Source organism: Alligator mississippiensis, chromosome 1 (genome assembly GCF_030867095.1).
Source record: "Alligator mississippiensis isolate rAllMis1 chromosome 1, rAllMis1, whole genome shotgun sequence".
In the NCBI taxonomy this organism is placed as follows: domain Eukaryota; kingdom Metazoa; phylum Chordata; order Crocodylia; family Alligatoridae; genus Alligator; species Alligator mississippiensis.
Genome location: NC_081824.1, coordinates 220,317,024 through 220,341,462, shown reverse-complemented (window position 1 = coordinate 220,341,462; position 24,439 = coordinate 220,317,024). Strand labels below are relative to the sequence as shown.

The 24,439-nt window shown below is 36.4% G+C and overlaps 2 protein-coding genes across 4 annotated transcripts in view; one reads left to right on the top strand and one right to left on the bottom strand.

Annotated features, from left to right (window-relative positions):
* The window catches only part of MACROD2 (mono-ADP ribosylhydrolase 2), a 1,573,191-nt gene that overhangs the window by 211,995 nt on the left and 1,336,757 nt on the right, over window positions 1-24,439 (top strand). The window lies entirely within an intron of this gene.
* FLRT3 (fibronectin leucine rich transmembrane protein 3) lies at window positions 1,745-14,517 on the bottom strand. The gene is made up of 3 exons (XM_006260832.4): window positions 14,288-14,517; window positions 5,315-6,089; window positions 1,745-4,303 (listed from the first exon to the last, which is right to left on the bottom strand). The coding sequence occupies exon 3, from the start codon at window positions 4,249-4,251 to the stop codon at window positions 2,302-2,304; it is 1,950 nt and encodes a 649-aa protein (XP_006260894.1). The 5' UTR covers window positions 4,252-4,303; window positions 5,315-6,089; window positions 14,288-14,517; the 3' UTR covers window positions 1,745-2,301.

Genomic DNA, 24,439 nt, shown 5'->3' with positions numbered 1-24,439 from the left:
TATTTGGCAAAAAAAAAATTGGAAAATGAGTCAATCACTGTTTAAAGTTATCTCCCCTTTTGTATTGAGAGCCAAATGGATGCAGTCATACTTTCACTGGGGAAAGAAAAATTATTCTAGTGAATGATCTTAGCAATAGTGGTTTCCCTCCCTCTGAGGACTGTATTCTATTCTGTATAAAAGGCACATCGAGAACTCCCTGTAGTAGGAAGGTACTGTGAGGCTAATGGTTCACAGAAGCATGTCGTTCCACATCTAAAAATAAAGTGCAAGGAAATACAGGTTTGTAAGCCATAGGTACACTTGAAAGATTAGAGGCGTAGTGAGAGATCTGAAGGAAATGTGCTGGAATATTGAACTGTCACCCCCTCCATATATATCATAAATTGTCTGTTTTAGGATCTCTTCCAGCTATTGCTCGGGGAACATCTGTACCAGTTTTAAGGCTTTTGGTAAAGAGCCATCCACAGTACATTTGATATGAAGCTGTTGATGTTTATTCTGTGCATTTGCTCTCTATTAACGGTGCCATCCAAAACATTAATATTGGTATTTGTCTCTTTTTTTTTTGTTTTTGAAAAGAATTCATACTGTGCTGTACCTAGAGACATCCTTCCAATCTGTCTTTGTACTTCCAATTCATGAATGCAAACATTCATTAGACAGCATATGTGCTTTAGAGGGCTGTTGATCCATGCTTTGCCTGCCTTCTGTTGTTGACATAGTTCAGAAGTTAAGTGACAACCTGTTTTCAAAGTGATGAAGCAGTTGAAGTTCATGACCTGAAAGGTAATTGTCTCTGATGGGCTTTCTTATTAGTGCACAGGCATATGAATAACCTATGTTTTAATTTCTTAACTGCTTTCTGTGCACTTCAATTAGGAAAAGCAAAACACATTGTTCTGTACTTATTTTTAAATTTTATTCATCAATAAGACCAATATTTTATAATTAAGTATGTATGAAAAGAATTTTACCTTTTTGTCATTATTTTGATTTTTTTTAAACGCTGAATACACATAGCGTTGGATCAAGGCACATACAAGACTAGCCAAAGGGCGTACAATGCACTTTGGTTTTTTGTTGAAAAAAAAAAAGAATGATAATGGCAACAAAAATAGTGGCTTGGGTTTTAAACATTAAATAGCTCGCAATTCTGTAGGAAGCTACAAAGAGAATGTTACCTTACATTTTTAAATGAAATTTCTGAAAAACTGTGACAGTAATGGGCAGTATTCCTGACTGTAGTTAAAGGATATTTAAAATAGAGCAGTATATTATATTTAATTATATGTTTTAGAAGTAACTATATTTCTGTATTTAGCAAATGTACAATTATCCATTTATGCTCATGACTCTGAATTGGCTGAGGCTTTACTTACTTTCAACTGTTTCCTTTTAGCCTTGTTCATTTTTTATTCTTTCTCATGAGTGGAATTATTAACACATTTTCTGTTGCAGTGCAGCTTCTAAATTTACCTCTTTTTCCCCCATCCCCAAATGCTTATCATCACCCATCATCATTTTCCTCAGATAAATAGACTAATCTTGGTACCAGAAACTAAATCTACCCTTGGTTTTGCAGTGCTTGATGAATTCTTGAAGCCACTTTTGGAGTTTTGTTAACTTCTAGGCCTCAAAATTGTTTTTAAGACAACAGCTTTATTCTCATGCATATGATCAATTTGTGTATAAAATAAATTCTGATTTCACTGTTGTTGAATGGATATATCCAGACAGCTGATATTGCCCATTACTACGCACATTTTTGTTTATTGAGTGTTGTTGTGGTTTACAGATGTAATAGTCCCAACATTGTTTGTAGTTCTGTGAATTTTTGCAGCGGCTTTTTAATCTCATCAATCTGCCAGGTTTAACATTTTATTAATACCAAAGTGAAAAATGGCCTGTGCTTATACTTACAAGGATCTCGAATGCAAAGTCCTGATTGTTCAACACAGCAAGAAAATTCACTTTCACAGTCAACAAGTCATCTTACTCAGTAGAACACAAAAGTTAAATGGTCTGTAACTTCAATATTAGCAAGGAAAATACAGTACAAATTACTAAAAAATACTAAAATATAGAATTGTGGTCAGGTATCCCCGCTACATTAATCGCAGCAGTAGCCTGAAATTTGAAACTTTTAATAAAAAGTTCTTAAATATAAATTATATGGCAAATGTACAGTACATTGCTTTGTCAGTCTTTTAATCCAGTGTTTTGCAGTAGAACAGCAACCTTTAAAGTCATTCATTTCTTGTTAGAAAAACAAACCAAAGTCCATCATTTCCTTCTGTATCATGAATGGGAATGATCTGAGTCTGGAATACCACTGTCCCTGTAACTTCTGTTACTACTGCTTTCACTGTGGTTATTTTTATATAGATTCATTCCATTAGGTGGGAAAATGGTATGTATTACAAATTCCTCCTTGGACACTTGGTCATTATTTATTGGTATCATTTGAAAAGAAGTCTCCCTGATTTCTAGGATGGAGTTGTCCTTCTTAGTTCCAGCTTCAGCATAGTCATCTTTTCTCCTCCGTCCCTTGCTGTATGCACAGTTCCGCGAGAACAAGGATCCATTTCTGTGAACATACCAGCATACTAAAGCAAGCAAGGCTATAGCTACTAGTGCCACTGCACCCCCTATGATGGCAGCCAAAGGTAAATTAGAGTTTTTGTAAGGTTCTTTCTCCTGCTCTCGGTTTAGGGTTGTTGTGGGATTGTACATTTTATGGGGTTCTGTCTGAGTCTCTATACAAACAGGGGTTTCATCGGAGAGATAGCGGTTACTGGTTTCCATGGGAACCATACATACACGGTATGGTGATTCTGGCTCAAGGGCTGTCAGTAAATAGTCATTCCTGTCTCCTGTTACTATTGTTTCAGTTATAGATCCAAAGGCAGGGCTGTGACCCATCTTCAGCCAACTCAGTCTCAAAGCAGTCATTGGTAGTGCAACTTTCCAAGAAATATGAATCGTTTCGGTGCTTACAGATTTCACATAAATTGTAATGATTTTGCGTACTGGACTTGCTGTGGTTCTGTAGTTTTTGTTCAAATTAGGAGTCTTTATGTCTGGTTGTTTGGTCACAGAAACTGGCCAGTGTCCTTGGGCCGGGTATAATGTGTTTGGTACTGCAGTAGTTATTTGGATGGTGCTGACAATACCATCATCCTTACAATCAAATAGTTCTGCATTGAGGTCCTTGATAGCCATTCCACGCACTTTCTCTGGTGCTTGACACATCAGTCCACGTACATTAACTTTTAAAGGCAATGACTGCAGCCAGTCACGTACCCATTTCATTTTGCACCCACAGTGCCAAGGGTTGTTACGAAGAAACAATTGAGTGATGTTGTCCAGGTCATCAAAGACACCCTGAGGTAAATTGCTTAGATTATTATTGGACATATCTAGTCTATACAATTGCCTTAAATAAGAGAAAGCATTGGGTGGTACACGATTTATATGATTTTCTTGGAGATAAAGCTTTCTTAGGTTTGTGCCTGGCAAATTTACCGGTGCAGCTGTAAGGGAATTGCGGACCAATGACAGTTCTGTTAGATTGACTAGATTCACGAAGACCTTGTCTCCTAATCCATGATTGTTTAAAAGATTTCCGTCTAAAACAAGACGTTTTAGATTTGTAAGATCTTGAAGGGACAGCTCTGAAATTGTGGAAATGCGATTATCATCCAAGCGTAGCTCTTCTATCGTTTTAGGCAGACCCCAGGGAATGGTGCTAAGGTGATTTCGAGAAAGAAAAAGCAGTCTGAGATAGATGTTATCCCGGAAAGCTCCATCTTCAATGCTCACAGCAGAAACTGAATTATCATCCAAATGCAATTCTTCCAGATAAGGAATTTGTGAAAGTGAATCATAAGTAATAGTCCTTATATTATTTTCCTGCAAATGTAGTTCTTTAACATACTTAGGAAGGTTGGTAGGGAATTCATCTAGACTATTGTGATATAAGTATATTCTTTCTACCCTAAGCAAGTTTTTCAGTTCTGAAGGAATCCCCACATTATTTATTTGATTGTTCTGAAGGTACAGAGTGGTAGCATCCTCTGGAATTCCTGTAGGGATAGATGTCAAATCACGATCATTACAGTAAATGAAACCTGCATCACAGCGACACACTGAAGGGCATGATTTAGCGCTGACAGAATGAGGTGCCATTTTAAGCAATAGCCCTATTTTAGTCCAAATTAGGAAAATGTTCCAAGTTATACCAATCATGGTCAGGAATGGTGAGATTTGCACACAGTTTAGTCTTCTGGTCTTCAACAACCTAAAAAACAGAATAATAGTATCCAGATTATTGGTCAAGAAACTAGAATGAATTACACTTTTCAAACTGTAGAAGATATGATGTGTGTATTATTGTAAACCTGATAATATTAGGTTAATGATTTAAGTTCTTTATATCAGAATTTCTACTTTGTATGGCTTAGAATTTGTTTTGTATAATAACTTAAAATCATCTGAGTTTTATATGCATATTATTTTCTTAAGCAAAAATACACCTTTTAAACCGATATTAAAGAGTTTACCTTCATTCCAATTTAAGATGTTTAGTATTGTTTGGGGAGGGAGGGGAGCTGACAGGTGGGTCCCAATACGAGTATAATAGTTCAGCAGATGACCTAGTGTCTTCAGTAAAAGGCCACAACACAAACAAAAAGCAAGGACCAAAAAAGAGCCCCTTTGGCCTTAGACTGGTCAGCCCCATATTGTTGTAATCAAAGCACAATGCAAATAAGTAATTTGTTATTACTGTTGAGCTTGGGCCTTTAAAAATATTTGGAATGGTCAAAAGTGAGAATAACCCAAGGAGCTGGTATGTAGCCTGGGAAATATTTTCAGAGCTGCTAGAGCTACGCTCTTCCAGATGACTGGATGGAGTATTTCATTACATGCTTAATTTAATGTTTAAATATTTGTCATTCTTGAAAGTCTCCTTTCTAAGCATTATGCTAATAACAGACTATTTGTCAGGTTTACCCACGTTTTCACATCTTGTTAATTTAAAGTGCAGTGTAGAATATAAAAATAAACTTGTGATATTGAAATTGGACCATGCATTGGTAGTGTTTGTTTGTACATTCAAATTACATAATTAGCATGTTTATAACTTCCAAGACAACATCATTCAATTATCATTGTAATTAGGGTACTGAAAATTTATAAGATGACCTAGGTATTATGCGATGTCAAGACCTTTTCTCTTGCAGGTTCATTTATTAATTGTGCATTGTTTTCTGCAGAATAACAGAAAAAAATAAATGAATATTCAGCCTACCTTATTTAAAGGTGTGAGTAAATTTTGTGCTTGAAGAAATCCAATAAACATAAATATTTTTTTTCTCTGGAGAGTGACTTTTGAAGTTTTATGGTTTATTCCATATAGTTGTGTTTTTCTTGACTGTGTTTACTCAAGTGACCTTTCCTAGTAATGTATGTATGCTTCCTGTCTAGCTCCACTATGTTCAGTGAACAATCCAACCAAGGTTTATCATGGTACATAAGCACACCAGGTTGTAGAGGGGAAAAGCTTCAGTTTCCTGATTATGTGCAGGAGTGAGACTTCTGTTTTTTTCTTCATATAAAGTCTATGCATGAGGAGCTTCTTTTGTTGGATGTAATGCCCTTAGCAGAAATTGTTCTCTTTGTAATTCTTAGGAACTCTTTTATGTGCGGTAGTAGTCTGGGATAGTAACTTTAGTTCCCCGTGATAGAAACTATTCATTATGCTGAGGCTTGAAAGCTGATAGATTCTTCAGGAGGTTGAGAAAAGTTTTTATTTGCTGTCCCAAATTATCCAAGTATAAACTTTGTACAGTAGTTACATCCTGATAAAGCCATACCTCCTTGGAAAGGAACTGTTTCCAGCTTTCACTTAACACATTTTTTTCCAAAATTTGTAATACAGAATTTTTTTCCTTGTGGTCCGTAAGACCGAGTTATTTAAAGTAGAATTTATGCGCTTCAAATGATTTTCTTCTAAAGAAACAGAAGTACACTGTTTTCATCCTAGAGAAGTCCTCTTCTAAAACTTCCCTTGAACTGTTAATATCCTGTGAAAATAAACAGATTGTTATAACAATGGGCACTGGCCACAAAGAGAAGCTGTACACTTCATTATTCTTTTATATAAACAGTTACATTTTATTATATTCATAACACATACACTGCTCCCTTAATATGTCAATAATTCAGTAAAATGTGTGGAGCTGCTAACAGTCAGCAACCCTGCTGTCTAATTTTACATTTGTTGTGTCTTTAATTTAGCGATCTCATTTTGTCAGTCTCAGTGCAATAGTAATTAAAGTCAGTTTTAATCAACAAAGCATAGAAAAATTATTTTTGTAAAAAGAAATGCATGCCCCTTTGGATTAAAAATGAGAAGTCCAGTCTTAGTGGAGGCTATGCATGCTTTTACCACCTGCTTTCATTCTTGCTATAGTGTGATCCTCCACTTTGCTTTAAACATAAAATAAAAAAAATAACTCTGTGGTAATTAATGAATTAAAAGTAGAAAGGATGGGCCTATATACGCTGTGTTAACGTTTCACCTTAATCACAGACAGTACTCTGAAGTATGTGGATTACCTGGCCACCTGCCTTAATTCAGCCTTCAAGGATGAGGACATCTCTGTGTGTTACATAAATTGTACTAAAATATGTAGTGTTATTCAAACGTAAGCTATTTTATTGCATTGGCAATACCTTGCCATGAAGTAGTTACTCAGATCAGCACTTCATAGTGCTGGTGTGCTCCAGTTTCTGACATGGTAGGGTATCAGGGAATAAGACCTGTTATATCTAAAGGAAAACCTCTGGCTTGGCTGTTTAGATTTCTTAAATACAAGCATAAAATCTGATTTTAGAGTGTTTTACTTCAGGAACTTTTATTTTACAGGGTCATCCAGTGAGATTCATAGTGTATGTCCTGTAAATGCCCGTAGGTAGCATTTCTATTAAATGGAAATTCTTGACCCTAAAATTAAAAAAAGCCATAACAGCAATTTGCTTTGCCCCTTATCAGTTGCATATATTCCAGTAAGCCAGCCATCTTCAGAATTCAACTGTTCTAAGAAAACAGGAGCCTGAAGAATGGCTCCGTTATCCCCAATTAGAAACTTGTTAATGTTTACAATAGTTAAGCATAGTAAAAATTAAACTAATTTTGTCTTTTGCAACTTGGAAGTGGAATGCTATGGACCTGATTCAGCAGTTACATTGGTATTAAACTATTGTAAATTAGATATTGATCTGTAATGGAGGTATGGGAGACCCTAATTCTATGTAAAGAAACCCCTTTGGAGTAAAATAAATGTCTACTAAGGGAACTTTTAAATACTGTGTTCCTTCTTCTAGTTGTTTTCTTTCTAACCTGTTTCAGTAGTTCATGTTAATGGAAGTAGTGACTTAAATTAACGTATGTGGTTACTCTTAAGAATGGAAATATTTTTACTTTTACCTTAAATAATGCACCGTGTGTTAAAGGAAGTTCTAATACCTGTTTACATCTTGGCATAATAGAATAGCCTATCATTTTTAGGACATTTCTAACCTATGCTACCCAATAAGCATGAGCTGCAAAATAGCAACAAGTCAGAAACAATCTGTGAAATTAAATCATGCATTGTTTAGTATCTATGACCTACATGGCTGCTGTGCATGTGGAAATATGAGGTGATGCAGCCTAGAATCTATTCCTAAACCTTGTGATATACTTCATTGTCTAATTTGCATAAAACTGACATTCTTGCCAAACTCAAAATTACAACAAAGGTCTGAGAGAAGATATTTTCTTGAAACATAATGTGGGGGGAGGAATATAAACTTGTAAAAATAAAAAACCAAACCCCAAAACCCAAGCTTTTAGAATATGAGGAAACTAACTTTTGCTAATCCATTGATAAAAATGAGAGAAAATAGTTTATTAGAAGTTTTCATAATGAACATGGTGCTAAAAAGTGAACTGAAAAAATATGCATTTGATTAGTTTCTGAGTATGTATTCTGAGAAACAAAAACAGTTACAAACAGGTGGAGACAGAGAAGATAAATGTATTTGTTTTACCTTTTCAAATTTTAAACTGTTGCCTCTTTGCTCCATTTGATATGCAACCTTTCATTTATTGCCACTATTGTATTAGTGGCAATGGAGGATTAAACTGAAAGCACTAAAGCTCATTAAGTTCTTGGAATTTTTTTATCCCTTCTCTCAAAATTACATCAAAACAAGAGAAAGAAAAATAAAAGCAGGTCTCTCTGGAGAAGAAGACACTGTTTCAAAAATGTGGATTAAGCTTTGCCCCCCTCCTCCCTTTCTTAAACTGAGAACAGTTTTCTTCAGGTTTTGATTGTGTTTGATATCTTGCACTTCCCTTTTATATCTCAAGCTATAGCTGAAAACAATGTTTTTGCATATCAAAGGCTGCAGTGATCTGTCTACAGAGAAGAAGGGAATCCTGCTGCCATGCTCAGACTTTCCTCCTCTTGAGCTGTCTCTACATATTCCCTGACATCAAGTCATTATAGCTGAGCCTGCAGGATGAAAAGAAAAATGACCCCCCACTGGTACAGACACAGTGTCCAGGTTTCTACAACATCGAGTTGGGAGGCTTCATGGACCCATGGTTTTGAAAGAAGTCATTAATTTTGAACAAAACAGAAAAAAACCTTAAGGAAAAGAGAGGGAAAGTTGAAGTAAAGTCTTAATTTATGCTTTAAGAAATATATTTATATCCAGATTTCTTCAGTTAAAAAAATAAGAGGTGAACCACTGTGAACAGAAAGTTTTAAGTACGTCTACTTAATATATTCATGGTCTTTCCTAAAATAATAATCCTTGTTAAAATGTTTGGAAACACAATTTTCTGCACATATGTTATATGGCTAGTGATAACCTTACGTGTACTTATTCCAAAATTGAAGCTGTACTAAGGATGTAATTCTTGCACAGAAATGAGGACAGTCTTATTTTAAAATGTGTAAAGTAAACTGTACTATATAAAGAAAAGATATATGGGATAAAACACTTGCATTATTGAACTTAAGGAAATCTATGTAGTAAAATCTATATAGTACTTAAGTGCATTATTTTGCTCTAAGCAAAAAGTGTTAAACTATTTACAGTAACTTAGCAGGATGCTGGAGCCTTTAGCCAAAAAATAAAAAGTTAAACAGATCTTCCCCTCCCCCCCATCCTTTGATAAAAGCTGCACAAAGTCAAGAATTGTTTTTAGTTCATTTTAAGTGTGGCTTCATTTAGACTGCATCAGTTTCTTAACTAGTCAATATAACCTGTTTTCTATGGTAGGAATCTGGGTACCTGTGAAAGCTGATGGTTTGTTTCCAGTTACTGTCTAAAACAATTATTGAAAACTATGTCAAGCATTATTTTTAGGCTGTAAATGTAGAGTTAATTCAGCTTTAAGAGTTTAAATTTCAATATTTCAAACCATTTGAGTTCTTCATTAATATTTCACTTACTGTGTATTACTGTATTTTTAAATGACTATGTCAGTATCTGGAATGGATGGGCATCAAAAGAAATGATGTCTTTAATGTGTTTTAGATTTGTAAAAAAATTATTGAATAATTGCCCATTGTGTATGTGATCAGTTTAGAACCTTTGATCAAGTTACTGGATTACAGAGGCCACAATTGCTTAAAAAGGTCTATTAAGTTTTTAAACGTGTACAAAGTATTCAGTTGTATTTAAAACAAAGTATATGTATGGTTTTCTTAAATGTATTTTTCAGGGTTAGTTGATAGTGACAGCAAAATGCTTTCTAAACACCTTGTCTAGGAGCTGAAATTACCACTATCATCATATTTCAGGAAGGTGCCCCATTCTTTTGTTTGACGCTAAGCAAGCAGAGGGACCTCTAAGTATCCTCCTGAGGGCCAAGGAATTTAAAATGGATGTGGAGCATGTAGACTTCTTAGTTTAAATTATTTCTTCTCTCATGCTGAATAAGAATTTCTTTTTGCTTATGAAAACTTTAATAGAAATATGCAAATTTTCTTTCCCCCTCCTGAAAAACTTAAAAGCAGAATCATTCACTTTACTTGCTTCTGTATGTAAATCAAGTTGTTTTTAATGTTGACTTTAAGTGGATGCTGAGTAAAAGTGTGAAATTTCCTGCATTTTTGCATGCAGTGAAAGAGAAGCACTATTATTGTTCATTGAGGTGGATGTAAAATGATATTCCATTGTACAATTAATATTTTCTGAAGGGTTTTATGGCCAGTATTTCTGTTAGTTTTAACGTGTCAAAATGAAAGGAAGTTTCTGTAATCAGAAGTGAAAATTTGCTGCTGTTAGTCCAGAGTATTGTAGAAGTTCTGCTTATATGAAATGCATTCTGCTTCTGCTTCGCCTGTAGGAATGCTGCAGTTTGAATGCTAAATTGTAAAACAGAAAAGATAGCACTTGAATAGTATGGGGTTGGTTTTTCTGGGGGGATTAAGGGGAGGGAGGGAGTGTTGTATTCTTTGGGTTTAGCCAAGTATGGCCTCTAGGTTTTCTTTTCAGAGTTGCAGCTAAGGTAACTTACTCGCATAGAAAGTTAAAGAATAGAGAACAAATGCTGTCATTGTCTCAAAGTAAATTTTTTCCCTTGTCAAATTTAAGTGGAATTGTACCTGGTAGGGGCTTTAACAAATTCCTGGCACTGAAGCTGAGGTAGAGCAAGAGGTTAAGCACACACAAAATACCGTTCATTTGGTAGACAATGCTTCAATGTTTTTTCTTTCCCACTTAGAATAGTTGCCGATGGTCTTTTTAATAGTTTCCCTGATATCGGCTATCTGATGGTTAAATTGTTTTTCATAACATACATGTTACTTGTAAAATAATCCAAGTGAATAATGTCGTCGTAGTTCTTAGTGGGAGAGAACAATTTGTGATGTATACAATTTGTGATATACATCTTCCTTACTAAAGGCTTTTCACAGTGCTAGCCTTTGGTGATTTTTTTTTAGTCACCTATAAAAATACTTGCAAATGATTGCTATATTAATGTTTTCCATCTACATGTGCATCTTCTAGTGGTTACTGTTGGCTAAATAAAACTTTATAGAAATATTAGCATAGATGTCTCTTTCTGGAAGGTGTAAAAGATGGCCACCTACCAATTAAAGACATTTACAGTAAATTTAATGGGGGAAAAAAAGAAAAATGTAAACATTTCCTTGTTCAGTTTCTGTTTTCTTAGATCAGTTAAAAACTTTTCATTTTAAATGTGATAAAAACATGAAGAACAAGAAATGCATCTTTCTTATTCCTGCAGTAAAAAGCACACATTTTCTTCCTGAAGGTGAACGCTTGCTGTGAGTTTACTACCGAGTTTTTGCCCACTGGGGGGTGGTACACACTACAAAAAGTCTGCTTTTAGGAGCCAGAAGTCAGATGTTTTTTGCTGCTGTCCAGTTTTCTCTGCTTTAATTACAACAAAGTCTCCTGTTGAGAAAAACAGTGGAGGTCTCCAAGGGAAAAAAAATCACCCTTTGAAAGAGTTTACTGAATCTTACTTGCCATGTTGACTTCATTAACCATGGTATTTATCTGGTCATTTTCAGTATGAATGTGATTAAAACAAAATTGTCTGAATTTAGGGGGGAAAATAGACACATTTAAAATTCTAAAAATAAATAATGAATTCTGTAAATTAATAGTGGTATCTAGGGAAGGAATAGGCCAGAGGACATAGGGAAAATACATGGTTTATAAGTAAAATGAACTCAAACTCTTGGTAATAGAATTAACACAATGATGACATAGAATCAATTCTCTACATTTTAAGGGAACAAATGGGGTTTTTGTAATTCAGGGCTATCTATTATGTGAAATATTTAAATCTGGAACCTTTGAAAATGAAAGTCTAATATTAAAGTATGTTTCAAAGTTTTTTGGAAGAAATTAAATGAACCTTAGGTTTCTGTATGGTTGTGAGGGGGAGGGGTCAAACAAATGCTTAAATTTGACCTAGTAAGTCAGATTTACAACAGGTTAGGACTTGTGACATATATTGACAAGAAAAATATGGATCATTTATTACTCTGACAGTAGACAATTTTCTATTTGTATACTTGAATTGATGGTTGCATTTTGCATCTGGGTGCAAAGAAACGTTCATTAAGACACTATATCCTGAGGCAGTAGATGGTGAATGTAATTGGAATTTCTGTTTGTTTGGGAGGTAAAAGAAACAGAGCTCGTAATAATTAATAGTTTATTAATCACATTTCAATCATATTTTTTCACAGACTCTAAGTTAACCCCAATGGATATGTGGTAGACAATGAATATCCATAGTTACATATTTCCAAGAGGTATTTAGCCAAGACCATTTACATTTAGAAGTTGATCTGACATGATTTCTAGGTAAAAGCAGCTTTAATTGCATTATGATTCTGCATTTCACTAATGCTGATGAGTAGAAAATGTTCAGTTGTACAGTTGAACTGACCAGAATTGATTTGAAGGGAAGTAATTTTTATGTTCAAACCAAATTAGTAATGTATGACTTAACAATACCTTCATTAATTAGTTAATTGCATGCATTCATTGTCACTCTAATACATTGCAACACTTCTTGCAACTTTGACTAGATGTGTCAGAGATGTGCACAATCAGTGCATCTGACAGTCACAGAGATTAAAAGTTTAAGTTAATCAAAATACAATACCTGAAATAGAAATAGCATCCTCTTCCACAGCAGTGTTTGCTTTTTGCCACTGATTTATTGACTTAAGGCTTAGAGTAATGATAGCTATATCAGAAATAATATATTTTGATGGTATAATCTCATGTGAATGTTAAAGTGGAGAACAGTGTTTGCAGATAGTGCTTTTGTAGTAAGGTTATGTTCAATGTAAGCCTTAAGCCTTACAGACTATTCAGTTACAGCTCTCATCAGACTGAAGGAAGGGTATGAAGAAGTGAGACTAGTACTTTTTATATACGTGAACTAGGATTTTTTGAGGAAATAATCTAAAAAGGTGGCCTGTATAAATAAATTGAACATTAAGTTTTTAAAATTCATCTGTAAACATATAAACTAAGTATATACATTTTATATCTTTGCAAAAAGAAATGATAACATTAGCAACTTAGTTAACAGGGAATCAACATAGAAAAATGTTTATTAAAATTGGGCATCCATAGATAGTTTCACATGAAAAATAGTATCAGGCCATTTTTTAAATGTTTTAAAATAATTTCAATCTCTGAGAAAAATTAGGTTAGGCCTGTTGCATTCTTTCTAATATATGTGCAACCATTTTGTTCCACAAAGAATCCATTGGAAATTTTGTGTCTATGTGTCACATTTTGTAGAACCTGTTCAGTGGAAAATATTCCTTCCCTTTTTGTGTGCGAGTGAGATACACAGTCACAAAAATAAGTTTTTAAATGAGTGGACAATCACTACAGAGTATAACACTAGCAGGATTTTTTTTTTAATTACTGAATATAGCAGTTGGAATGATTGCATGCTTGATGCACTTCCCTAGAGCTTAGCTTTGTTAGTTTGTCTCACTAGATTTGTTGAATTATTATGCAGGTCACATACTACATTTGTCCAAGCAATGAATTTTGGCATTATACTAGGAAAGGAATATTTTTAAGCTTTATTCTTTCCAGTCTGAGTTTAATTAAGCTGTTAAAACTCACATCTGTTTTCTTCATTACAGACTTGTGGGATAGTAATTCAGGCTTTAAAATCTAGGTGTAGCTGTTTGTTTATCCTTTACAAAAGATTGTAAGTATACTGAAGTAGATCGAGCTGTGAACAAGATATTTGTTCTTCATGTACAAAATGCTCATGTGCTGAAGGATTATTGATTTCCTTTCACAACTGCAAAAACAACTATTAAGGGATAATACCACACATGCAGTACTAGCCATGCTTGGAAAATGTGAAGCTTTAATTTTAGAGAGACAATTTATAATGTGTTTTTTTTCCTTGTGATTAGAGCAAAGTAATAGTCTTCAGGTTCCTGATTTATATACAAATGTTTGCAAAGGCTGAGACTGTCATAGAGATTGAAATGATTTGTTTTTAAATTTGACCCATGCTTTTTATAAAAACTTCTTATTTATGCAGCACAGCCGGACTGCCTGGCAGTTTTGCTTTTATCTTATTGCTCATCTCCGATTGCTAAATTTGTTGTCTTTCAACACTTGAAAAATCTTTGTGGGGCAGTAAAAGATAAAAGTTTCTTGGAAATTAGAAGAAATCAATTAAAACACTTACCTACAAGATGAGAAAAAGAAATCCTATTTACAATGCAGGAACAGCCGTAATTCCACTAATGGTCATGCGAAGTAATAAAAGCCCTTAGTTCAGGTCCAATAAACAAAAAGCAATAGCAGCTATGGTATGAGCTTGTAACGTGTCAGATCACTTCCCCTAGACTGAGAAGGAGTGAGAGAGGGAAAGCATTCTAGTTGCGTGCACACAGCCCACCTCAAAGTCTGAAGTTAAAGCTTCACCTAACAGTGGTTGAATAAAGAGGTGATGTCATAAATGGGCAGGTCTTATCTTGGCTCTTGTTTAGTGAGGTAACTGAATAAGCAGAGAGACCAGGAGTGTGCATTACCAACACTAGAGGGAGTAGAAGGCGGCAAATGCAGCACAGTATGCCAGAACTGAAATGTAAGGCTGTGTTGTTAGTACCTATCAGATTGGTTACAAACATAACGCTTTTAAGATTTATTGAAGTTGAGTGTCCTTTAAGAATATATCTGCAAAATATGATTCATAGTGCAATGGTACAGAAAGGCTGAGAAAATCTTTTAATTTGGGAGAATCACGTTTTTAAAAGAATGTGGGAAATGATGTTATGGCTGCTCATTGGAAAGTGATGTTAAATTTGAAAATGCAATGCAATTGTGTAATGAAAGATAACCACGGTGAATCATCTTTGAGTCTAAATGAGTAAGAAATTATTGTTATAGCTTTTTAAATAATGAAGTTCACATGAGATTTAGTTTCTCAGAAATGGCTTAATCAAGTTTTATGTTACAAATAAAAAGTTTTGAATAATCCTTATTTATAATCTCTGATTCACTCTGCAACTGCAAAAATATTGAGTGAATCTGAGCAACCAAGTTCTGGTATGATGCTGTCAGGAATAGTTCTGGAATAAAATTCTCCATAAATGCTTGTGTGTGCATTAACTTAGTGCAAACAAATGCTTTCCTTGATTAAATAAGGTATGACTCTCCTTGTGAGTCTGTCACCTATGTTGAAACAAGCATGATTGCATTCTTTTCCTTCAAAAACAGTGGTCATGCTGCAATTCGTTTGATGAAAGAAAACAACTGAAGGAAACTTGGAAAGGTTTTGTTGACATAGGAATCAAGGGAGATAGGAAACATCATCCAAACCAAAGATTAACTAACACATTAGTATTTTGAAGTCTATTTTAAATTAATCATGGTGTATAGTTATCCTCTAAAATGCCTTCCTTTGAGATACTTACTTATTTCTTAAGAAATTTGGAGTAGTATAAATAATGCATTCATACATACTCATTTTTTTTTTTTGGTAAGACAGTTCAGAAATGTATTTACTTGACAATTTATAGTGCAAAAGTTCCCTGTTACTGGTAACTTATTAACTTGGGTTTGATTTAACATAGTTGACATTTCTCATTGTCTGTTGAAATTTCCTCAAAATATTTGTTTTCTTGAGTCAAATCAATTGCTGCTTTCACAAGTATTTGATAATATTCTCTTCATTAACTTCATTTAGTTTATCTTGTCTGTATACTTGTTTGATACAGCAGTGTGACCCTCTGTGTTCATCAACAAGACTTGGTGCTATAGAAGTGGAAGGCAAGCTCCAGATAAGGACAGTGTTGACCTCAATTGTTCAATGATTGCACTTTTTGTTGTTAGCAGAAGACAGCAAGGCCAAGCTCCATTAAGTTCACAAGAGAGCTATATTTATTTTTACCTTTAAGACCTATGAAAATCACCAGGAACTCAAGAAATGATGTACCTTGCAATTATGTTTCTTAAACAAGGCCCTAGATCTTTGTTTTCTAATGATTTAGTTTTTATCTTATCTTTTTGCCCATCTATTTTGTGAAGTATTTCTTTAAATTTTCAAAACTCACCTTCTGTAAACAGAATTTAAGTTACTCATTTAAATATGTTTTTGTTGAGTAAATTTACTATATTTTTTATAAAGTTTAAATATGCAATGTATTCAGTATGGAAAGATGCCCAAATGGGAAGGTTCCTAACAAAATGGTTAAGGAGATTCCCGCCCCCCCTCCCCAATCTCCTGACTTCCAGTCTTCCTCTGAAAAGAGTAACATTTATTTGTTTTTTTTTCAATATAAAACACTCTGTAACCTTATGATAAAAACCTGGCAAAAGGAGAGTTATGCAAAGATTATATTAACAAAATTAGATATTTATCTAGATACTTGGTCATTTTTTCTCTAGGTTGATTTATTAGTTCATAGTCAGCAAATTGTCCATTAAAGTAACAGGTAAAAAATGTATAATAACTTAAGCAGTTAATAAATTATCTTCTTATAATGTGCTGAATGCCTCGGGCTTTGGCTGCATATGCTGAGTGCATTAGCTGTAATATAAAATGTCATTTTGTAAGAATTACATATGCACTTGTATTTATAAGTGCCTGTGTTTGTTTGGTTTATTCATATATTTTATTCCTGAAAACAAAGCTATGCTATAGGTGATTTATTTAACTGAGATTTCATTAAGATTATAAAAGCATCTTTAAACATGTTGTTGTCCTAAAGTCTCTCAAGTCCAGCCAACTTTTCTCAATCAACAAGTTGTAATGCGTGCTACAACACAGTAGTGCTATGCTTTAACATACAACTCTAGGGTGCTCATAAAACAGATATAGAATGCACATTCAGCTATCCTTTAGTCTGTAAAGGCTGGTCAGATGCTTAATGCACCAGTTAGAAATTGTAGCAAATCTTCCTGAACAATTCCAAAGGGTATTTGAGAAATAATTAGATTTTACCAGGTTACAGCTGCCTTAGAATACTAAAAGGTTTTTAAAATGCTATCAGAACCTCATTTTATGTTGCTTTCTTTTTATGTAGAGTCCTTAAACACGCTATTTAAGAGTATAGGTAGCACTTAAAACACTTTCCACAACAAACCACTGTAGTTCTAAGACATGTCTTATTATTTATTTTTGAAATGCAAGAAGTCATGGCCTTATTCTGGACCTCTGTTATTAATGGTAATGCTTCTCACATGAGGAACAGATATAAAATGTAAAAGTGTATGAAATTTTAGAAATGTAATTAGTCAGTATAATTGATTAAGTTAAAAAATAGTAAGACAATAGGGAAAATAGTTTCTTTGCCTGTGTTTCTATGTCAGAATCATTGATACTTGTTACATGGATGTCAGAAAATTAAACTTTGTGGCAAAACTGTAGGGAAAATATTTTTTGGAAGGTGTATGGCAGTAGAGTTAAAACCTAATGGACCCGGAAGATTTCAGAAGCAGCAAGTCAGAAATTTGGAATGCTTTTATAACTGTAACACATTATTAGTACGTTTGCATAGTATAGGATACATGCATCATGTAGGGTATGCTATCAGGTCAAAGTGATAACAGCACTGTATATTTTTTCCTAGTATCCTGCTGTTTTTGATGGTGACTGCGGTTTCAGAAATTATCATTAACTAAAGGTCGACCTAAATATTTCTTGCAGTGATTTTTTCAAGGATTTTGAATCTCCTATGTCCTGTCATAATTCATGTTCTAGACACAAGCATCTATACACAATATAGTTAGGATTCGTTAGGTAACCAAAATCATTAACTCAGAGTTGTTAAGTAAATCCAAGATATTTCATCCATAGTAAAGATGATGTAGACCCATTCTCAAGAATGTAACAAAAAATGGAAACTTATTTTGGACCATCTCTGTGGTATTCCCTTGCTCAATGTCAGGTACTACTGTTTAGAAATTCAGTGAGCAGATGTGAAGTGGGCGTTAGCACTGTTTAACTTATTGAGAGAGATTCCTAATGAACACATAAACTTGAAAGTCACACTGGAACAGTTTCCATAGTAGGCTGCCCCAGTAGCATTACTAGGGTTGGGGTGAGAAACTGGGGTAGGACCCCAAGTTTAAGATTTTTTTTGGAGGAGGTTGGGGGAGGGTGTACTAGCAACTGCCATAGCTGGCATCAAGCCATGCTGCTGTGATATCAGCACTGTGGCAGTTGGCACATCCCAGGATGTAGAGCTGACCTGCTATCTCTAGATTGCCCCGTTTAAAAGAGGGGAAATTTTGATTTGTTTCAACCACTGGTGGATCCCAGATTTTGTAAAGGGGGATGCAGGAGTAGTAACCAGCACTGAAGGGATAACTGCATCCCTGCTCCCAATTCCCTGTGCCCCCCACCCCCGCGCCAACACTGGAGTGAGCAGACCATGCCATGGGAACAGTAGCTCTGGGTTTTTTTTAAGTCCCTGAATCAGGTAAACATCTTTCCCCAAAGCTCTTGACATCCTGTTCCTTCCCTTCCATGCTTAGCAGCAACTTCCTACCCTTTCCATCCCTTCTGATTTGCCTCTTCCCCTGCCTGCTGCTGCATTTTCCAGCTGCCTCGAGGTGGGGAGCAGCTCATGCCCTGTTTGAGCCAGGCTGTTTGGGGAGCTGGGTTGAGGACAATTGCTGCAGCAGCAGTGGTAGATGGGATCCCCCTTCCTGAGCCTGCCTCTGGGTTCTTGGGGAATACCTGGAGGAATCACAGAGCCCACTCACTGCTGCTGCTGTTGTCCTGGGCTGAGCTTGGCTCCCTACACAGACTGGCTGGAGTCAAGGAGGTGCAGCTCTGGAGCTTCTCCTGCTCTTGGTGCACCCGGAGACAGTGGGGACAGCAGCAGTGGTGGGTAGAAGATGGGAGGATAGGGAAATGGGAGGGGAGAGGAAGTGTTACTAAGCATGGAAGGGAAGGGAGGGGGTAATTCTTACCTGATCTGGGAACTTAAAATACCCTAGCTAGTGGTTTTGCAGTATGGTCTGAAAGGGGCAGTGTGACTATCCACCTGCATCCCCCTTGGATCCTCCCCTGGTAACAACACTGAAGGAAACAGAGAAAAGAAACAATTTTATTGTAAACTTTTCTCATTTGATTTATGTCATAATGATAATAAGGCATGCAGATATTGATTTACAACAAGCATTTATTGCAGTTTGTAAGTCTTTTGTATATGAAACCATATTAAAATACATTCTTTTCAATTTTGGTTGGAAAAAGGAAGTCTTTATACAGGAAGTAAATTTTCAAGTTTGACTTTTAGTTACAATTTCTTATACACAGTGTGTCTACACGTGAAATTGAGGCACACAAATAAACTCCTGGCACTGCAGCATGTTGAGCTGGGTTGGAGCGGTTCCAGCTGGCAGGCAGCCTTAGGGGTTAGCCTGTCAGCCCAGGGCTGCTCCCCGTGGCCCAACATGCTGTGAAGGGCTGGCTGGGGGATAAGACTGCTCCAGAATGGGACTAGCTGGCAAACAGCCCCGCAATGAAGCACCCTCGTGCCCCAGCCAGTCCTATCAGTGTCTACACATGTATTGCCGCACAGTAAAGAACTGCACTGCAAGGATAGTACTTGTATTTACAAGTACTGTCTTGCGGTGTAGTTAATTAGTTTTCTGCAGCCTAATAGGGCTGCATGTTTAGATGTTTAGACTTTAGAGCTAATTCGTCAGCTCCACGATAAACATCTCATACAGATGTGCCTACAGAGTAGTACTACTGAAATCAGTGACGTAACTTCTCATGTAAGTCAGTATAACCAAAACAAGAATTGGACTATGTGAAAGATAATCACAGCAGAGAAGTTAAAGTATCAGTAAAGAGGATTCAAACTCTTGCACTTTCCTGACAAAAGAGCCTCTCTGATTATAATTTTCTTGAGTTGAAATACTCCTTTGTGTTTGTTGAGCCAGAGGATATAATACCACACCTATCATTTCTACCTTCATCCTTAGTTTCATTAAAAGCCCTGGGGAAAGACTTGATCAGTTTGGAGGTACCCCGATGTAATCCTGCCCCTCCATTCTTCCCTAAGGCCAGGCAGAAAATAAACAGTCATTGCATATCAGATCATATCCTATTGATGAAGAAACAAGCTACAGATGGACTAAATAAAAGCACAAAACCAACAACTAAAATATAAATGATAGGGTTGCAAGGGTTTATATCACCTTTATTTTCATTGAAAAGACAATGAATAAAACAAGGTAAGAGAAAACAATTGAATGGCTTGCTTTATCTAGTATTTGCATTACAGAGTAATTCAATAGTCCCATAATTGCTTCAGTCCTGAGCTTTGTATTAAAGAGACTGAAGATATATTTTAATATCTTCTGAATTGTTTGTTTATTAAATAAGCATACTACTGTCTTGGATAGCATACCAAATGAGAGCAAATTTAGATAAGAGTCTATTTCCCAAGTAAATCTCAGTAATACACATAAATTAAATTTGATCTCAAAGCATTGTCACAACTCTATTAAATTAATTTAGCTGTGACACCAAACTGGTACCTGACAGAACCTCCATTCCTTGATGGAAGAGTTGGAGTCCAAAGACTCCACTGTGTGAACCATCTCACTGTGTCTTTTCTTCTTAGCAGACTGAACATTCCTAAAATAAGTAGTACCAATAGATACTTCCTTCTAGGAAGAGGAACATTAATTTGCACTGAAATCCACATTTTTCTTTAAGATTTTATTCCATATTCTATCCTTTTATAAAGATGTATATGTTTTCTTAAGTATGCAGTTATATGAACATTTAAAGAAAGACCAGATTGAACAAAGTCTATCCAAAGAAAATTCATTCATGTTTTCTAGAGCATTGCTAGCATCCTTGACTTAGAAGGCAGTTTCAGTGCTCTAAGGTATGTTGATCTGAAGAGCTCTACTTCCTCCGTGCCAGGACAAGAACCTGGCAACACATCTCCACCACCCCCACTATTACTACACCACACAACAGAGCCATCAGCATCCCAGGATCTTACAGCTGCACCTCCAGAAATGTAATATACCTCATCCAATGCACCAAATGCCCTGATGGAAAATACGTAGGAGAGACCAAACAACAACTGCGCACCAGAAGGAATGCACACCAGAAATCTATCAAAGACAGAAATACCCAATTACCGGTGAGGGCACATTTCTCACAGGAGGGCCACTCTCTCTCCAATCTCTCAGTCCTGATCCTCAAGGGAAACTTACACAGCACTTCCCAGAGATGAGCCTATGAGCTCCATTTCATCAACCTCCTGAATACTAGAGATCATGGACTAAACATAGACATTGGATTTTTGATACATTATAATCGGCCTGGCAACTGACTCCCCAGCCCAGCCCAGCCCAGCCCAGCCCAGCCCAGCCCAGCCCAGCCCAGCCCAGCCGCTGGCTTGTTTACTTTTCATTCCATCCAGGAAGAGCACACACCAACTGCTGCAGTTTCCTTAGCCTGACGAAGGGTTTTTGAACCCGAAAGCTTGCTTAATAACTTTTCTCCAGCTATTTGGGTTGGTCTAATAAAAGATATCAAATTCACCCAAGGAACCTTGTCTGCCTATGTCCTTAGACCAACACGGCTACAACCTAAACCCCTACTTTCTCCAAGGCTTTTTGGATAATCAAAGATAGAACATTTCCAAAACCATCTTGAGGGCTTCTGTGCACAAAGTTGACAAACAAAACGATACACTATACTATAAATATGGAACAAATAAAAGTGTGGTAAAAGTACTTTTTATGCTGCTGTAACTGTATCGGCATGGCTTTTACTGGTAGAGGAAATGTTGCAAAAAATCCTTTCTTAACTGACATTGATGCACTGGCAAATGTTTCTAGTGTGGACCTGGCCTTAGACCGCTTTTCTCTGGAACTCTAAATGAAGCTTAGAGGGCAGCTGCTGAAAACTATCCACTATGAATAAAAGAGTATGGTAGTCAATGGAAACTTGTTGCTTACTAAGATGAGAATTGGAATGGACTTTCTACCTCCTGTTAGTGGCCCCTATTTCCCTCTTGATGTTTGTGTGTGCGGAGTCTTTGCTAATCCTACAATTGGCAGGATATGAACACCCTATTCACTCACCTCAAAGTAATTTTTAGACTCTAGCCAGACAGCTGTCTGGTGGGAAATTTACATTTCCTGTCAGTCTCATTGGGTACAGCAGGTGTATATGTAATTGAAGAGTAAAATCTGTGCTCTCCTCTGCATGACTGGGGATTTAAGCAGCTTCATGAGAGTTTTTGAGCTTGGGTGCTGAAAGCTGAATGCCCAAGTTTGAAAATGTTGGCCGTAATGTTCATCTAGACAAGAATGAATTTTCTAAGACCTCTACATAGAAGCTGATTTTATTTTAGATAGTGGGAAAATATGCAGTGTTAGCTACTTGAAAATGTGCAAATAAAAATGCAATTTTTGTAAAATGTGGTTTACTTGCTATCGGTATAATTTCAGTTTACAAATTAAGAGCTGGTTCTCAAGTGAAGTATCTTAATTTAGAATCAGTTTGATCCACATAAAGATATACTTTTCACAATTCAATTACAAATATTGGTCTGTTTCTAGCAGTATTCCCATTTAAGATAGAAACTCATGCTTAACATACTGCAAATAGCTGAAATAATAGTCATATGCCTCCAGATAGGTGCCAAGTTAAGTGAAGCTCTCTATGTTACTTTATATAACGTATTTAATTAATTGATTTTTATGTTACCATAACCTTCAGCTTTAAGTAATGACTTGAATTTAGTGATGCTAAAGGTACTAAATAATAACTTGACAGTTGTCATAACTTTATATTCCAAATGACAGCAGGCCAGGAATTACACAGACTTCCCTGATGGATTTCCCTTAGGGATAATCAAGGTAGTCAGGAAGCTAAAACTTGGGGTCTCACAAGAAAATGGGATTTGGGGGTTATTGAAGCATTCTCTATTTTTCCTTTCCCCCTCTTTATTTTCCTTCCCTCAACTTCCACTGAAAACTACTAATTGCTGCTGCTACTACTGTTGACTCTCAGGATAAGTACAGGCAGTCAAAAAGCCTGAGGCTGAATCAATTCAATTTTGCAGGTTAGTCTAAACCAATGAGCAAGTGAACAGACATTCACTTTTGATTCTGGAAATACAGCCCTACAGTGGCCCAAGCCAGAAGTCAGGGGGTGCTAAGCAGGCCTGTTTGGCTAGCGTAGACAACTTGGGCCAAGGCTAGCCCACCCACCTTGTGAGGGACGGTTTGCAGGGGAGATGCAAAGTATCTATGGATGCTGGGGGACTGTGAGTTAACTGGAATCTGGAGGGGTTCTGGGACAGAAGTTCAATTAACCTATTTAACCTAAATCAGTTCAGTCTGATACTACATCCAGGTATATCTTAAATTGGTTTTGGCCATTTTAAAAGCAGCTTATGTGCACTGAACTTCTGGGCTAGGGACAGACATTCAAAAACCCTGAACCTGCATTGATTCAATCTTTGCAGGTTAGTTTAACCTGGCTAGGCTAAATCAGTTTTGTAACCAGACAGACATCCCAGAAATGCTGAGGAAGGTGTGGCCAGGCCCTGGCACCATACTGTGGTTAGGGAGTGGTTCTTCCCCCCACCCCCCCCTGCATCTTGATAGCAGAGCATTTGTCAACTGTGTTATCAGCATTTAACATCCCATCAGAAAACAAAGCCTCCCTCATTACAAGCGCTTCTTAAACAGCTTTTTTTGTTCCAAAGGAAGGAATGCAGTAACATTACCATCTGAGCTGTTGATTACCTCCAAAAAACCCTAATCAGACACTGTCCTATCTGCCTTACACAACATTAGCTAGGATACCATATGCTGGCTAGAGTCCATGCTGTGGCAGAGAGGAGGAAGGGTTCTCTGCTTAAGCAGCAAGTGGTGAAGGGGGAAGGGGAGCACCGGGAAGCCAGCAGACCCCACTGCGCTTGCAAGTTTCCACTGGAGCTGCAGCCAGGGAGCAGAGGGGAGGGACAAGCCCTGCTGTGGAGCAGAGAGCCTCGCCGAGCCACAGAGGATGCTGGGGCTGTCTGGTATATCTTAAACCAGCAAAGGGTCTGCGGCAGACATTGCATAAACCAGTTTGAGCCAAATCAGTTAAGTCTGGTACTACATTCAGCCAGGTTTATCTCAAACTGATTTCAGCCATTTTCAAACTGGTTTATGTGCACTGAACTTCTGTTCTGTTACAGGTTTAAACCAATTTCTGATCACTTAAACGGGTTTATGTGTAGTGTCTGTCCCTAGCCTTGTTGTATTGGAGATTTGAACTGGTTTCCAGTTACTTATACTAGTTTTTGCATAATTTCAATCTCTAGTCTCAGAGTTTTGGGAGGTGCCAGAGTAA

What these genes read in the sequence shown, in the direction of transcription:
- FLRT3 (XM_006260832.4), bottom strand. Translation starts at nt 4,251, where the DNA reads ATGATTGGTATAACTTGGAACATTTTCCTAATTTGGACTAAAATAGGG.